The sequence below is a fragment of the Cimex lectularius genome, unplaced genomic scaffold (genome assembly GCF_000648675.2).
Source record: "Cimex lectularius strain Harlan isolate CLEC.00 unplaced genomic scaffold, Clec_2.1 scaffold3, whole genome shotgun sequence".
In the NCBI taxonomy this organism is placed as follows: Eukaryota; Metazoa; Arthropoda; class Insecta; order Hemiptera; family Cimicidae; genus Cimex; species Cimex lectularius.
Genome location: NW_019392688.1, coordinates 1922154 through 1940143, shown reverse-complemented (window position 1 = coordinate 1940143; position 17990 = coordinate 1922154). Strand labels below are relative to the sequence as shown.

The window sequence follows — 17990 nt, the reverse complement described above, 5'->3', positions numbered from 1 at the left end:
TATTGAAAACAGCCACGGGGCGTCGGTGGCCGCAACGGTTTAGGTGTTGACACGGCTCTCATCACTGTAAGGTAAAGGTCCCGGGTTCGAATCTAGCGGCCCTGTATTCGAAATCGACATACTTACAAACGGGCTTCTTTTTTTTTTTTTTTTTCAAAAACACCGGCACCCCGAGGGTTAATATAACCTCTGCTTAGGGATGGTTAGGGCCATCTTCTGCATAACCCAAGAAGTCGGAGTCGGAAAAACGCCAACTATGCTAGTTGTTTCCTGGACACGACAATTGTTGTATCAAACTACAAAACAATGCAGATTCAAAGTTCGTAACTTAAAAGTCACTTGTCACAACACACATATACATGAGGTACTAGGCCTTCTTTGAGGTATCTTGGGCATAGGAGAATTAACTAGAGGGTTGGGTTCGGATTTCAGTAGATTTGTAGTTCTTTCTGCTGACCTAGTTTTGACTCCTCCTTCTCTAAATACCCAAACGGGATATACTTTCTGCTGTGTTTTACACAGTTCGTTGATGATGTTAAATCTGTAGATCTTTGCTAGATGGAAGTAAACTAAATTTAGTCTAGTTTTTATGTTCTGGTGCGAAGAAAGGCTTAAAGTATGACTAGATATTTCTTTGTATTATTATCTGCAGCCTTCTTCGTGCATCACGGTTAATCCTGATCTTTCGGGTATACCCCTTCTTAAGGTCTTTTGCTTTTAATTGTAGTTGCTGTATATCTACCCATGTCAATCTATTGCCACTTGTACGGTGTCTAAATATTCATTGATGACAAAATGTGCCTGTTACGCTAAATTGACCTGAGATCGGACATTCTTTGAGTATCATAGAGATGACAGAAGAAACAAGATGGTTGGTAGAATATGTTATGGATTTCAGCAGATTTGTTGTGAATCCCGAACGTGTATAACCTAAGGTTTTTTTGTGCAGCTGTTTATTCGTAACGAACCGGATTCGAACATATTTTGCAATATAGTATGTAGTTTTGGCCCCAAACAAGACATTATCAGGGAGGAATTGCTGTTTTGAACAAGTTTTAAGCAGTCGATTTGTAACATAAATAGCGCTGACAGATGACAGCTAAATTCAGTCTCGTGTTTATGTTGTCATGCCATGCCAAGTAGGCACTTAAATCTTGATGTCTGGGTAAATTCATTATATTATCATCTGCAACCTTCCAGGGATCCTGGTTTAACTATACACGCCTTCCTATTGCTGCTTGTATTTCACAGCTGTCTACGTTTTCACTGATTACTAACGTGCATAATTCTTCTTGGTATGTTGGAGGTGAGAGAAGAAACAGAGGGTTGGTAGAAGAGGTTACGGAATTCAGTTGAGTCGTAGATCTGTTTGTACCATTTGGTTCTTTGTGCAACTGTTTATTTGTTACTGATCAAATTCGCACATTCTTTTGTGATGTACCTCTATTTTAGGTTAATCCTTCTCTAACAAAATATGCATACCAGAGATTCAATGTGAACACATTTTCGGCAGTCGATAGCCTGTAAACCTCTGACAGATGTCAGTAAGGTATCTGTTGGTTATGCTGTGATGTCAAGTAGCGCAAATCTTGATGCAGGTTTTTTTAGGTATTTCTTTATATTTTCTTTGTTATTTTTCTATAGTCTTCCAAGGCGTTGCTTCACGGTTTATCCGTTCGGGTATAGCATTCCTAAGGTCTTACTTTTAATTGTAGTTACCTTCTAACCTTCTAATCTAATTGTCATTGAAAACAAAACAATGTTTACCACGTGCGTACACTGGTTTTGGCCTTAGTAGACCCTTGGCAGGGAGCTTTGTTTCAGGTGAAGATTGTGCATCTTCGACGTTAGTGATGCACTTAGGAAACCCATCAGACCTGTGATCTATGTTCCCAGATCTAAAACCGAATAGAGATTTCGGTATAACACTAATGCATAATAAATAACACAATACTCGGCTTACATCCTTTTATAGTTTGAAAATTGAAGGACCTTCTATGTCTGTTGACTATGCCAGTCAAATTGCATCCGGGAAAGGAGCAAGATATTTTATATCCAGTGGCTTGAGGCAAATTCGACATGTCATTGATTGTTTTAATCGTTAGAGACGGGCGCAGGTTGGATAATCGGCGGGTTCGACCGTAATAAAAATGTACAACGTCTTATTTAACTAATTACCGGTTATGCAGTGTTTTGAGGGTAGGAATTCCATTAAATGGATAATACTACCTAAAAAAGCCATTATCTGTGCAACCTACCTATTCAACGCTGTCCTACGTACAACCCATTTCCTCACCTGTCGGAAATTTTCTTCCATCAGGATGCTCCCAAAATCTAAGAAACCAAAACCTTCCTAGCTCCTACCGACCCGTCAGTCTTGTGCCCATTAGTGGCAAAATACTGGACAAGCTCCTATTGATCCGCTTGTCCAAGGAAATTCCTACAAACACAATTCCCCATCACCAATCTGGCTTTCGGAGTTGCCACAACTGTACAACAAGCACATCGCAAAATCGACGTTATTTCCACATCCCTTGAGCTAAAACAGTATTGCCCGGGTATGTTCTTCGATATACACCAGGCCTTTGACCGAATATGGCAATCTGGGCTGCTGTGGAAGCTCAAGAACATCCTACCAGCAACCTCTTACCTTATCCTAAAATCCTATCTTAATGATCGTTATTTCCAAGTATCCCACAGAAATTCATTGTCTCATATCCATCCTACTCTAGCTGGTATCCCACAGGGCAGCGTGCTCGCACTTCTCCTTTACTGTTTATACCTCCGACCTACCTACGCAACCAAACACTATCAACTTCACCTTTGCCGATGATACCGCAATCCTTTCTCCTGATGAATATCCTGTCACAGCTTCCCGTAATATCCAAAATCACCTATACATCCTGGAATGCTGGCTCCGACAGTGGAGGATCAAGATCAACGAAACCAAATCAACAAACATAATATTTACCCTAAGCAAGAAAACGTTCCTACCAGTATAGTTCAACAACGTTCCCATCCCATTTGCGAACCATGCACGACCCTACCTGGACAACCGACTGACGTGGAACCCTCATACACGATTTAGCGCACAGACTGTAACATACGATTTTTCATGCTCGACAGACGATCAAAACTCTCACTAACAGTGAGACAAAACAACAAAAGAAAACTTTACATTGCCCTCCTGGCCCCCATTTGGACATACGGACTTGAGCTTTATGGAACTGCTAAGCGTTCCAACCTCAATCAAATCCAATCCCATCAATCCAAAATCCTTAGAGTTATAGTCAACGCCCCTTTCTACGTAAAAAATCACACCATCCATACCGACCTAAATGTACCTCTTGTTACCGAGCTGGCCCAATCCCGGTACAAAACGTTCCATTCCAAACTACACCATCATCCGGACCCTTTCTTCAAAAAACTGCCATCCACCACATTACCTAAAATCCCAAAGAAGACTGAAGCGTCGGTGGCCCCGCGATCACCTTAACACTTGACATCTGTCCCTTAGGACGGTTTCATGCTACTATTATTATTGTTTACATGTAAATATTATATGTTTTACCAGTTTTGTCGAAGAACGCAGTTGTAAAAAATAAATTGATATTCGGACTTGAGATGCACTTTATCTAGAATTTAAATCGTTTCAGCTCTGAGGATGAAAACGATTTGGAGATAGACGGGAAGGATAATATGGAAAAAACGATTGTATGTCCTTTAGGATATTAAGCATTTTTTAAGCTGTTTTATATATTATGTTCAGGAAGGTTATTTATAGTTTTTCGTAAAGGCTTTAATTAATAACTATTAATTTATTATTTTTAATACCAAAAAAGACAGTTTGCCGATACCTACATCATACGTACAGAGTTTGAAATTGTTATTGTAGCTTTTTTCTCATCATTATATTACAACTGTCGTAATTTTATTGAAAATGTAACCTTTTATATATTTCTTTATTTCTTTTTGAAAAGCAATCATTCCTACATAATTATATCTTCGTATTTATTACGCTTGTACTCAAGGACGTTTCCTGCCACCCAAAAGTAGGTCAGATTCGTAACCTGTGATATTTATTTATATCCTCCATAATTAAAGGACATATTTTGCAACTGGTTGTTATTTTCTCTCATTCCAGTCATTTGTTAATCCCAGGTACCACTGATGACGACAGTCAAAGGGAATTAACGATTCGAAATGATCCCTTGATTTGAATAAGTCATTTTAATTACTCAATTAGTTCGAAATGAAAATTTTGTGTCATAGGCGGGATTCGAACCCACGACTTACGGCTGAATACGCCGCTGCTCTACCACTTGAGCTATCGTGACCTCGATCGCCCATGTCACCAACTTCTCATTCGCCCTGTTTTATTCCAATTGTAAGCAAATCGCGGTTTCATATAGAAAGACTTATTACCGATTGTGCTACCTTAGCAGGACTGGGTACGATTCACAGTACACAAAGTGGTAGAACAGCGGCGTATTGTGGGGCGTCGGTGGCCGCAACGGTTTAGGCGTTGACACGGCGCACATCACTGTAAGGTAAAGGTCCCGGGTTCGAACCCGACATACTTACAAATGGGCTTTTTTTTTTAAACGCCGGCACCCTGAGGGTTGATATAACCTCTGCTGTTGCGAACCCTCGTAAAAAATAAAAATTTTAAAAAAACAGCGGCGTATTTAGCCGAAAGTCGTGGGTTCGAATCCCGCCTGTGACACAAATTTTTCATTTCGAAAAAATTCTGTATAATTAATTGAGTAGTGAGAGAATTATATAATTAATCATAAACTGATCAAAATAATTAAAAGTCATTTTAAGTTAATGGAGGGATTGAATGCAAAAAAAAAGCATCTTAAATTTATAGAAATTTGCCAAGCAATTTATCTCAAGATTGTAAAGAGTTATCTGTCTTTAAATGTCTGTCTTTTGTAATTAACTTGTTTAACTTCGTAGTATAAGTTATTTTAAGCTCTTGACAAAATAAGTGCGTACTAGTTTTGAATTATTCGTCTTTTTATTATTAGACGGTCATAGCCGAGTTTGCGGTTTCTTTTTCCCAGTTTCAAGGCTTTCTCGGGGTTTGGAAAAAAATATAGTCAACGTATATAATATCCAGGCCAGGTTTGCTCGGTACAAAATAGAATTAGAAACTCGGCCGTCGACGTGTTCAAAATCATTTTATGGCCTTAGTATCTTATAACATTGTAAAACGTGTTTTCGACCCCTTATTAAACCCACGGTTTAAAATTTGATTGGAGGAAAAGTGTTTCTCGCGGTGGTGAGAGCGAAGATAACGAGGCAATGGAACATTCATTAACACCTCCAAGATTCATCCTTCAATTGTGCTTGAATCATGGTAGACTTAAAAAAAATACAATTGGATAATGACGGAATATCACGTAAGATCCTGCTTTTTGTCAGAATTTAACAAATCTAACCCCAACTGTTATTACAGCCGTCTTCCTCAAGTCAGAAGCACTGAAAGACTTGTCTTCCTTCTTCTCGCCTTGTTTTGCTAAACACTTGTGTTAAACTATTAAAAACATGTTGTTGTTGTTGTTTTTTTCAAAAGTATCTACTTATTATCAAATAGAACATAATCTCGATGCATGCATCCAAATATACTTAAAATATAAAAATATAATATGTTCTTAAAAATAAAAAATAAATTTAAAAAAAATTAAAAAACGATCTACTCGTAATGAAATTGTATAGAATCGATTCATACACCCAAATATGCTTAAAATATAAACATCATATGCTCTTAAAAATAAAAAATAAATTTACAAAATTTAAAAAAAAGATCTACTTATAATCAAATTGAATAGAATCAATTGATACATTCAAATATGCTTAAAATATAAAAATACAATATGCTCTTAAAAATAAAAAATAAATTTAAAAAAAGGATCTACCTGTAATCAAATTGTATAGAATCGATTCATACATCCAAATATGCTTAAAACATAAAAATATAATATGTCTTAAAAATAAAAAATAAATTTAAAAAATTTAAAAACAAGGATCTACTTATAATCAAATTGAATCGAATGGAATCATACATCTAAATATGCTTAAAATATGTTCTAAAAATAAAAACGAAATTTAAGAAAAGGATCTACTTATAATCAAATTGAATAGAATCGATACATACATCCAAATATGCTTAAAATATAAACATATATGCTCTTTAAATTTTTTTTTTTTTTAAATTTTAAAAAAAGGATCTACATGTAATCAAATTAATGCTCTTAAAAATAAAAAAGAAATTTAAGAAAAGGATCTACTTATAATCAAATTGAATAGAATCGATACATACATCCAAATATGCTTAAAATATAAAAATATAATATGCTCTTAAAAATAAAAAATAAATTTAAAAAAAGGATCTACCTGTAATCAAATTGTATGGAATCGATTCATACATCCAAATATGCTTAAAATATAAACATATCATATGCTCTTAAAAATAAAAAATAAATTTAAAAAAATTAAAAAAATGGATATACTCATAATGAAATTTTATAGATTCGACTCATACATCCAAATATGCAATTATCCAGGTAGTTAGGTTACAATATACAGCTCGCTCGAAAATAATTACATTCCAATTGCGATAAATCCTTGTGACTTCTGTAATTTTAGCATAATTAAAAAAAAAGGTTTATTATCCCATCGAATATGCCATTTATTTCGAAATATATAATTATCAGAGAAGAAAGGTCAAAGGCCGAAAGGCATCCGGATGCATCTGAAGTTCAGGCGAATTATAAATATCGATAAGAATTTATCTAAATGACACTTGTTGTATTACCTCATAATCTCATTTTGATTGCCAGAAATCTATAAATAAATTTTTTTAAAATATTGAAATTCTATGTATCTAGGGCAAAAATCTCTTGAGGTAAGAAAGCACTTGTGTCTAATCATATTAATTTATTATATTGTCATACTGTACCTTTTTAAGTTAAAATTGAGAAATAATAAGCTTTATTGGGGCTTCGGTGTCCGGCCCCAAGTCCGAATCCAGCAGACCTGAATTCTTTGAAATGTGCTTTTTTACAAAAACACCGGGACCCAGGGGGTTGGTATCTATCTTGTAGCGACTTTTTTATAGTTCTTAAGTTTTCTCATTTGTGGGTGTTGGTTATTTTCTTAGCTGTTTCACTATTACTTCTCATTTGTATCTATCCATGGCAATAGTTACAATTTGCCTTAACTTATGACCCCATGTCTTGATTTCCAAAAATCGAAAAATCCAAAAAAGCGTCATTGAAATCCTATGTATCTAGGACAAAAGTCGGTACCTTTTGATGTTAGAAAAAATTTCTATTCATATCAATTATATGATTTTAAGTTCAAAAGTAGAAATAATAAACTGTATTAATTGTTTATATAAATTATGTTTGTTTATATTATAAATTATCTCTGGTTGCATAAATTGTCTAGTTCAAACATTTTTTTAAGTGTTTCTTATTGTACTTGGGTTTTGTCTATTGAGTGTGTTGGTTTCTGGTGGTTTCGTAGCCTTTTCACTATTTCTTACCATTTTTTTATATTTCATTTATATCAATCTACTAAATATAAAGATGGTAAATGCTTCCTTATATTTTGTTTTAACTCATAAACTCATTTGACTTGATTGCCAAAAATCTAGTAATCTTAATTTTTTTAGTATTGTACTAGAGTTTTGTTTCTTGTGGGTGTTCTTTCTTTTCGTAGTCTTTTCACTATTTCTTTTAATTTTTTTTTGTCTATAGCCAAAAAAATAGAAACCCAAAAAAGCTTTATTGAAATTCTATCTATAAAGGACAAAAGCCTCTCCAACTTGAAATTACAAAGGATTTGTATCTATTCGCATTATACTGGAGTACTATACATTTTTAAGTTCAAATTCAACGTCTTTTTGATTATTTTCGTGGTTTTTACTATTTGTTCCCATTTTTTCTATATATGGCAATCCACTGTCTTGAGATGGTACACGCTTCCTTATATTTTGTCCTTATTTGAATTTTTTTACGTCCTAGATTGAATGTGAAAAATATTGATCTCTATTGCTAAAGCCAGTAAATTACCAAGATCACCCTTGAGATTTATTTTTATTGTTGCATATTTATGCGGTTTGTGATACAGGTACCTCTTTAAGCCTAGCTGCATTAATAATGAGTTATTCTTTGTATCTAAGGTCTTGGCTAAAATGAAAAAGTTATAGAAATTCGGATCGTCGTTAGAAAACAACATGCTGAGTAGGAACTATCTTTTTAAAAAGCCCCAGCCGAAGGTCGTGGGTTCGAATCCCGCTCGTGCCACTAACTTTTTCATTTCAATCAAGACCTTACATACAAAGAATAATTAATTGAAAGAAGTAATTTGGTCAGTCAGACCACGAAATATAATGGAATTGATAATAATCTTAAATATAGAATTATACCCCGTACTTTTGTCCCTACTTTTTAATATACGTTGTTTCTTTTACTGAATTATTTTATTTTTGTAGATTTATTTTCAAATATCATTCGACTTTTCATCCTTTTTCTATATAGCAGTCCACTAAATATCTCCAGTTCTAGTTTGCCCTTCCATTCCATATTAGGTCTACCATGTTTCTTTTTAAGTCTTTCGGAATCCGTTCGGTTTAGAACTTTTTCCACCTTCCCAAGGCTGTTTCGGCTTGATTCAATTAACTGACGTATTTCTATTTTCCTAAATGAACTGCTATTGTAACGTCAACTTATAAAACCGTAAAATAAGTCCGTAGCGTTTTTCACGGTAAATTCAATGACAATTTCAGATAGTTGTAAACAAATTCAGTCAAATTGAACCATTTTGTTCCATTATCTGTAGCCATCTTCCATGTAATTTTGTAATTCCGTCTTCCCAGAACTTATCTAGTTTTTGAGCGATGAAGTAAAATTTGTCCCATTAATACTTTTATTGAGCCTGGAATAAGAGAAAATTGCAGGGGCAACGTCATGCACATGGAATATATTCAGGCTTTAATCATTTAAATTGTAGTGTACACTGGACTTAACGGTTTGTTTTGGTGGAATAAACTTATAATAAAGCACTTCCTTCCGATCCTACCAGATGTACATGTAGTCAAGTTTTGGAGTTGTTATCGGTGGGTCGCTGCGTTTTCCCCAGGGAATTGCCTCTCCGAACATTGTCGTAAAGGAGATTTCATCCCGTTATCGAACTTTTTAAAAATTAACCGTTTACATTGCGTTTTAGGAGGGAATTACAGATAGAAATGCAGTCTAATAAATTTTTCTCGATCAAATGTAAGTATCGCTCCGATGAACATATCTGACTGCTCTCAGTGCATGAAACGTTCGTATGAGATATGTCAAGTGTCTCTGCGATGTCTCGTGTTGTTTATTTTTTGTCAAAATTTGAATGTGGTTGAAGAACATCAAATCACAATTTTCTCATTCTAAAAAAATGAACTCTTTTAAAAATCCATTTTCAGAGTGCTTGAACAATTATTTAATAAACATTGCTTAAAACACAAGTGCGATAAAATCTAATTATTGAAATATGTTAAAGAGTTAAAGTTATTTTACAGCCCAATATTTTATTCGTGGATGGGACAACTTTGTGCTAGGTCTCATCTTCTCGACTACACCCTTGAGCCATGTTAAGTGCTGTTAATAAAGCACAATACTTTGCGACCGCTCAAATACGTTGAGTAATGGAAATGGTTTTCATTCGTCGAGATGGATTTTTTTTTTCTCCATCCGTCTATTGCTGGTTCTTATTTAGCAGAGTGAACATAAAGACGGCGGAGAGTGATTCCTTATCCGCCGTATCTTCCTGATTGTGTTTTTACGTACGGGTTTGTTTCCAATCGATTCGGTCCGAGATCAATCGATGCCATCGGCGAAAAAGCGAAATTAATTACACTAATCCGAGGGAATGGGACGGAAAATGTAGGGGTTTATGTCGGGGGAAGTAGAACTGGCTCCCGGTTAATAGCCGATGTTGCCGATCGGTCGGAAATCGTACATGCTCCAGTTGTCGGATAGATATAAAAGAAGAAATGTTCCTTGCATAGTCGGCCTTGTTGTTTTTCAACCTGCAACTAGTCGCAGCGATTTCTGTTTTCACTTCAACCGCTCGTTTTATAAATAAAAAAAGAAACTCGATACAGTAATGAATTTCTAAACGGCCTATTTGCAAAGAGACTCGGCACAAATTTATCGCAAATAAAAAGATAATTTTCAGCAGGATTAAGTCAACATATTGCATAATTACTCATGAAAATCTAATTAATAATAACCGTAATGCTTTCAGAGTTGAGACAGTCTTTAACTACTGTCGTAGAATCTAAAGACCACATTAATAAAATGTAAAGTAAAGTAATTACTGTCAAACAGGAGGGCTTAACGTCTACTAACCGTCGAGTGTTGCGGATAGGTGTCAAACCTCTTTTCTTACCATGCCCATGAGCTCATATGATATTAGAACCCAGAATCTAATTTGGGTAATGTGTCGGTCTCTCGAGTGCCGTGTCCCGCTGATCTTCACTAAAGTAAAGGCACATAAAACCTCGATCCCATGGCGGGTCACTTGGTCAGAAGTTTGTCGTTCATCTAAATCCTCGTTGCTCGAAGTGGCTCGGCCTTTCCCGTGTTTTGTCAAACAGAAGAGCTTACCGTCTGATTACTCATCGGGTGTGCCGAACTAGGTGTCAAACCTCTTTTCTTGCCATGTCCATGGGCTCTGATGGTATGAGAACCCAGAATCTAGTTTGGCTATGTATCGGACTCTCGAGTGCCGTGTCCCGCTGATCTTCACTAATGTAAAGGCATATATGACGAGTCACTTGGTCAGAAGTTTGTCGTTCACCTAAAGACTCGGTTTTGCTCGAGGTGGCTCGGCCTTTCCCGTGTTTTGTCCGTAAAATCTTCAAACATCAAAGGCAGGACAGATGACAGACCTCAGCACAGCTCGAGCACCCGTTCCCATGATCTGTTGTACCGGTTTATTCTGAACTAAATTCAGTTTTCAACATCTACAAATCATAATAGAACACTGTACTAACGTTGATCTTTAAATCAAAATTGAATTCATTCAAACAAACGTAATGGGGTGACGGGTCGCCGCTTGAGATTCGCCAAGCCGCTAGCCTTTCCATGCCATGGGAACGGCTAGCGGTCAAAATACGACAGATCACAAATCTCTGAGTACGCCGTCAAGCGACAAGCCATGGGAACGGCCTAACGACACGAAAGAATTAGATTATCCCATTTGATGAGAAAAATACAACTGGGAACAATTTGTTTCCAGGCAGTGGCTTTGGGCACACATGACGCTTGGCTAATAAAGAGCTAGATGAACTATCAAAGGGTACCTCGGTAATATCATTTTGGCTTAAACCTTTTAAAATTTTAAATTTAAACTTAAATGAAAAAGATCAAAATGAATAAGCCACACCTATTAAACCAACAGCCTAGGACAAAGGTACGCATAATCTCTTCTAAAATCACAACACACCTGCTGCATCAAAGCCGGTCAAAACTTAATATAATGAAGATTGCCTAGATAGGTTCTCCTAAGAAGAGGAAGAAACCTAAGTTCACATATCATAAAAGACCGGAACCTAGATAGTTAGCTTTATCCCTTATGGAGTTATAGACCGATTTGTCAAAATTATGTACGTGTAGCTATAACTTTTAAAATGAAACATCATTTTTCTTTTTTCAGGTGTTGTCGAATGACAGGAGGTACGGGCTCAGAGGCGGTCCCTCGGACCGTCCGATGGACACGATCTTCGTCAAGTCAGTGAGACCCGGGAGCGGAGCTGCGATCGCCGGTTTGTCCGCTGGAGACCAGCTGGTCAGCGTCAACGGCGAGCCCATCACGGGCAGAAGTTACGCGCAAGTCGTCCACCTCATCCAGGCCTCACCGTCCTACCTGCATCTCCTCGTCGTACCCAAGGAAGAAGACCTCCTCCAGTTGGTAAGACAAATTTCGCAAGTTTGTTTTGTAAGAGTGTACTCTTTTTCGCCTATGCGGTTTTCTGATGCGTTTTGCCTATTAAGAGAGGTTTTCCCACATTATCCTGCCCATTTCACAACTAAATGTTTAACTAAATTACAAGTTAATTAGCTGAAAGTTACTAGTAGACAGTAAGTCTTATCAGAAGTCTACAAAATTCGTAAGAAAGTGTCAAGGAAGCTAAATGACAAAGACTTATTGGTGGAATTTAATGTATCTGGTCCTTGTTGAACCCTTTCTGGGTACGTCTACACTTCGCGAATTTATGTTACTCAACACCCGCGAGTGTTGACGGACATAGTAAATGACGCAGTGCCTGACGTGGAATCCGCACACACGACTAAAAGACTGAGACTTCAGGAGGTTATGACACGATATACAGCTCTTGCCCGACTTCTGATTTTTTTTTTTTTTTTAATTTCTTGATCCTGATCTGGATTTTGGAGAAAGCCTCGCTGTGTTAACAGTCAGCAAAGGTATGGATGCTTAGGGACTTGCTATTAAAGAATAAGTAGGACTGACGTGTATATGCGGTATAAAGAGTAAGACCTAGGATACTTCCATGGGAGACACCGGCTTTAATTTGGTCAATAGACGCGTACCCCTGCCCTCGCAAACTTGGGAATGTCGGTCGGATTTGTGGTAAATTGAAATTTGAGCGAAACCAAGTCAAAAAACGAATCGAATAAAACAATGCAGTATCATTTGCCTTTCATTTGACCTCCATTATGGAAATGAGTAACGGCGTTGGGTTTTGAATGATTGATGATGGCAAAAGGCTTCCGACTGAATTATTCCGCCGATATTATCAATCTCGGTTCACACGTCCGCCTGTCAGCCGGTGCGTAATTGAAACCAAACCGAACTGCCGATCGTCATTGTTCTGGGAGACAAAGGAGCTTCCGCGGGTCGGCTTTTCCAACTTGAAACGCGCTAAAAAGCAACTAGGTTTGGGAAAAAAATTGTTAAATGTATAACAATCGACCAGTTTTTATAATAATATTGAAAAATGGATATGGTTGATAATGATTGACTTACTAGTAGTATTAGGTTTAAATTGCCGCTTTCGTTAATTTAATATTGTACTGATTAGTTGAAGTAAAGTACTGTTTAGAAAATCCGGTTCCCAAATACTTTGTTGCCATGGATCAACGATATCGTGGTTTCTCCCATGAATTCAGCATGTTTTAGGACACACATAAACTTTGTGCTTCTTTTGGACAACTAAATATAAATAACATTGGCTTATGTCGTCCACCCAACTCACCATCTTCCTATCCTGTATCCCCTGAAGAATTAAACTCCCACTTTGTCTCGCCCAACTCTTCTTCATCAAGGCCTGTCCCCATAACAGCTCCCTCTGGACCCTCATTCAGTCCGTCTAACTTCTATTTCTCCTATCTAACCCCAGCCGAAGTCCTTGAGGCCATAACCAAATCCCACTCCAAGGCCATTGGAGTTGATGGAATCCCTATCCATTTTCTTAAACTCTGCCTCCCTATATTACTACCTGTTCTACTTCACATCTATAACTACTCACTCCAAAACTCCATTTTTCCGACAGCCTGGCAAAAAGCCCTTGTCCACCCTGTAAATAAAACCCCCAACCCATCCTCCCCTACAGACTACNTTTTTTTTTAAATTATGTGACTTCATAGAAGGTTATTATATTTTGTCTCATGTAAATTATTCTAAGGGGACACCAGTCCCAGAATAAAGTTATTTTTCTTCTTCTTCTTCTTAAATAAACTCTAATTTCTTGCAATTGATAACTAGATCTGAATAAATAGTCTAGGATTTGATAGGATATGAATAAATCAAACGGATGCAAGTTACTTAAAATGTGAGTTATATAAATTAGAAAATTGAATAGTGCAATGAAAAAAGAAAATTTGACAACATCGAGAAAAATTATGTTAAGGAGACAGCAAAGCAGATATACAATCAAAGCCAGATCGTCAATTTTTTCTACACGTGCCAGCATGGAATATTATACTAGGCAGACTTCATAAATGGGAAAAAATTGTCCATGTTCCAAAAATGTTTCTTAAAAAAATATCTGATATTAAAGAAATATCTGTTTTACGAAACGACACGAAGCCTCAATCTTAAAATTAAACTTTAACACCACTTAAAAGCTCTTTTGCTTTGAATTCATTTATCACAAAATTAAAGTACAACTAACATCAGTCGCGTAATTAGGAGGACTTGCAGTAGATAGAATTTCGCTTGCCTAGACATCTGTGTCATACACTTACCATCCAACTTAGCTTTAAGTTTCAATTATGCACGACCGTCCATGCCTAATTGCTGAATAATCAAGAATAAATCTTTCTCTACTTTGATTTTATGATGTCATAAACCACTATCATGGATATTCCTTAATCTATTTTCACCAATATGTACGATTTTTCTTTTCAGTATTTGACTACAAGGAATTTGCTTATTTGAGTAGATAAAAATACCATTTTTCTGGCTCAGGATATTATAATTATATATATATATATTTACAGGATATTACAACTGATTTCATTAGCAAATTAAATAAGAAATATCGAAGTGATGAGGACGATGGTACATGGGCAGATAGCGTTCGGTCCCACAATTAAGTAGTCGGAGCCTTGGGAAGGATCGAGTCGATTTTACTGATTTAAGGACCTAGGGAACTACAATAAGGCTGTAGTGTAGTGCTTGAGGAACAAAACCCCAGACTTGATAGACATCATCAGTAGTCTTATTGGCATGTATACAATATCTTTCCAACTGAAGTCTATACCATAAAAAGGTAGTTGACCATAGGAGCACTTACCTATTAATGGTTTTCGATAACCAAATAAGTAAGGTATGTTACTTCTACTTGATCCTAAGTGAGTGGGATAAATGGTAACTAAGAAGCGTCATAGTCAAAACAAGTCGTTACACCTCTCAGGAGATCAGAGACCTCAGACTCTTCTGAGTGATAGGGATTTATACTTTCATAGGGCCTCTTGGAATAGAGATTTAATTGAGAACAATTATAAGTGGCACCCAAAGACAAGCGGGTCTCAGTGTCACAGGTGCCATGAGCACAACGCCAACTGCGGCCCTAGAAGTTTTGTTAAACCTCCCAACACTTCACATTTTAATCCAAGAAGCCAGAACAGCTGCCCACAGGATCATAAATGGACAACCATCTGCTAGGATAGACCATGTGAATAAACAATGGAAACTGAGGGAGGAGATGCAGGCAGATGCCATTATAGGTATGCCAGTTGATGCCACTACTCCAAAGTACAACTTCACCAAGAAGTACAAAGTACTGATACTACCACGGGAAGAATGGACCAAAGGAACACCACTAAAGGCAAAGTACTAGATGTTCCATTGTATGTATCGAACCTAACTACACATACAGACTTATCGTTTTCGTTCAAGATGAAATCCGTTCCCGTTACTGCAAATTCCACAAAACCCTCCCAACTAACGTAAATCAGCACTCAGAAACCTCGCATCCGATAACCTAGTAAGTGACCCAGTGCCCGTTCAGCTTGTGACTAATAATACTTTATTTGATAATTATTATATAACAAAATATACCCTTTAAAAAAAAAAAAGAGCATAAGTATTTACAAGCAATGTAATATCGGACAAAATCGTACATTTAGCTAAAAAGTGCAGATGGTTTCCCTTTCCCTTGTATTGCACAGAGATCACATTTCTGTATCCCTCTGGCAGCCTATCAAGGAGTAGAGTTAAGGAACAGAAATACTCCTCGGAGTTTGAAGAGCCAGCGGAGTCCCTCAGTTTTAGTGTTCTTACATGTTTCTCATTCGTCAAGCAGAACACATCGAGATTTCAGTCTCTTGTACAAAAGAAACCTCTTTGATGGCAGCGTTTGCTCCAAAAACCTCTTGTTATCGCTAGACCTTATTTTGGAAAGAATGCACTGCAATTCTGCCATCCATTCAGAAATGTAGTCTCGAGAGAATCGGAAAGAAGGATGATATCTATCTGACAAGGGATCCAGTGCTCATACCAGTAAACATTTTTATTTATTATCTCCTGAGCTGTAATTTTCGTGTAGCTGTGACCATGGAGTTTTAGGGTTTTGTATATATATTTAAAATGGAGGCAGAAATAAGGGATCAACACGGGTTTCTAAATGTAGCATGTAATTCACTAGTTTTCGTGGTCCGCTTGACCAATTAATATCTTTCAATTAATTAAGGTTTATAGTTGAGATAAAAAGTCAGTGTCACGAGTGGGATTCGAACCCACGATCTTCGGCTAGATACGCTGCTGCTCTACCACTGGAACTATCGTGACCTCGATCCACTCGGGACACTAACTTCCCATCTCAGCCCCACCTTTTAAATTTTCCCTCCTTTTTGCCATTTTTCAAATGTCGTGCAATCAATTTGATTCTCGGGAGGGAAAAAGGAGGGACAATTCAAAAGGTGGGATTGATGTGGGAAGTTAGTGTCCGAGTGGATCGAGGTCACGATTGCTCAAGTGGTAGAGCAGCGGCTTATCTAGCCGAAGATCGAGGGTTCGAATCCCGCTCGTGTCACTGACTTTTTTATCTCAACTAAAAACCTTAATTAATTGAATAGCATGTAATTTGGAGTACAAGAAGGCAAAGCAAACAACTGCTTGATGAAGTACCTCAACGATTTTTCCAACCAATCATTACGTTGAAAACCCCAAACTTGACATCCGTACGTGAGAATGGAACAACAAACCGCATTAAACACTTTAAATTTGGAAGATAAAGGGACCGTATTAAGGGATAGTATTAAGAGCAAATTTTGCTGCCGAGACTTTCTGTACAAAGTGACAATTGAGAGACAAACATGTAGTTAGGCGTCACACCAAGGTAATTGTACTGATTTACTACTTCAATAGTACTCTTTGACATACCATCCCTAACCATCCCAGTTCAACTTGTGTTCACCGTAGATCTATACCCACCAATTACTTTATCGTCCTTTCTCTTGAACTATTGGATTATATGGTAATATACTGACATTTTGACTATGGTTTAAGGATAATTTAGAACTTTAGATCGTTGGTCAACTAATGGTAGATTATTTTAAGCCTATTTAAGTAAGGCATCAAGTATCAGTAAGGTTAGAAGAGGATCTGGTTCACGTAAAGAGAAGATTGAAGGATAAATATCACATATTTGCTTTTCGAAATTTTGATATTTTTTTCATTTCTTGAACCAGTTTGCTTTAAAGAATAAGAAGGAATGTCAAGTGTATATGCGGTATAAAGATTAAGTCCTAGGATGCCTATATTTGGTCGCGATTCAGGTTTTAATGACTGCCGACCAATTTTCTTTCTGATATCAGTCGTCGACGTGTATCAACAAAATCGAGGACGTCAAAGAAATAATTTTGTTGTTTCCACCGGAGATCCGACGTATCTAATCTTTAATTAAATAATTGTTTTTGTTAACAGTACTACGGTGAAACTGCTCACAACCCGAAGACGAACCAGAGACCGCATAGCAGGTCGCGCGGCTCGCCTCACCACAGCCCGGCTGCGTCTTCTTCGCCGGCCAGGAGAGCCATCGAGAACAGTCCTTCGCACTTCCAAGGTAAATCACTTTCTCCGTTTCGCTCAATTTCGCCCGCAGAAAACCCCAGGGTTAAAAACACCGGCGGGCGCCCCCCTTGGAGAAAGTCGAAAGCCGGTTTTAATAAAACACGATTGAGTTTTATTGAAGAGCTTATCTCCATAAAGTATCGACGGGACGTCAAGGGGGGCGACGGATTATGGTAATGGGCCCGAATAACATTTATACTTGTCCCTCTTCAAAAACACACAAATGTCAGACTCGTGAAAACAAGTTTCGGCCGCCAGTTCACTAATAAACGTACACCATATACAGACCAGAAGGAATTATCGGCGAAACCACCTAGCCACATGCTTGCGGTGACACTAATAATAATAATAATAATGAGAAACTTTATTTAAGAATAATTACGAATTTACAT

At 37.1% G+C, this 17990-nt stretch overlaps 1 protein-coding gene across 10 annotated transcripts in view; it reads left to right on the top strand.

Moving 5' to 3' along the window:
• The window catches only part of LOC106662175 (rho GTPase-activating protein 21-A), a 218089-nt gene that overhangs the window by 147895 nt on the left and 52204 nt on the right, over positions 1–17990 (top strand). For all 10 annotated transcript variants that reach the window (XM_014386031.2, XM_014386030.2, XM_014386028.2 and 7 more), the window contains 2 exons: positions 11716–11970; positions 17452–17590. In XM_014386031.2, the coding sequence (XP_014241517.1) occupies positions 11716–11970; positions 17452–17590 (394 nt within the window). The remainder of the gene's footprint in view (positions 1–11715; positions 11971–17451; positions 17591–17990) is intronic.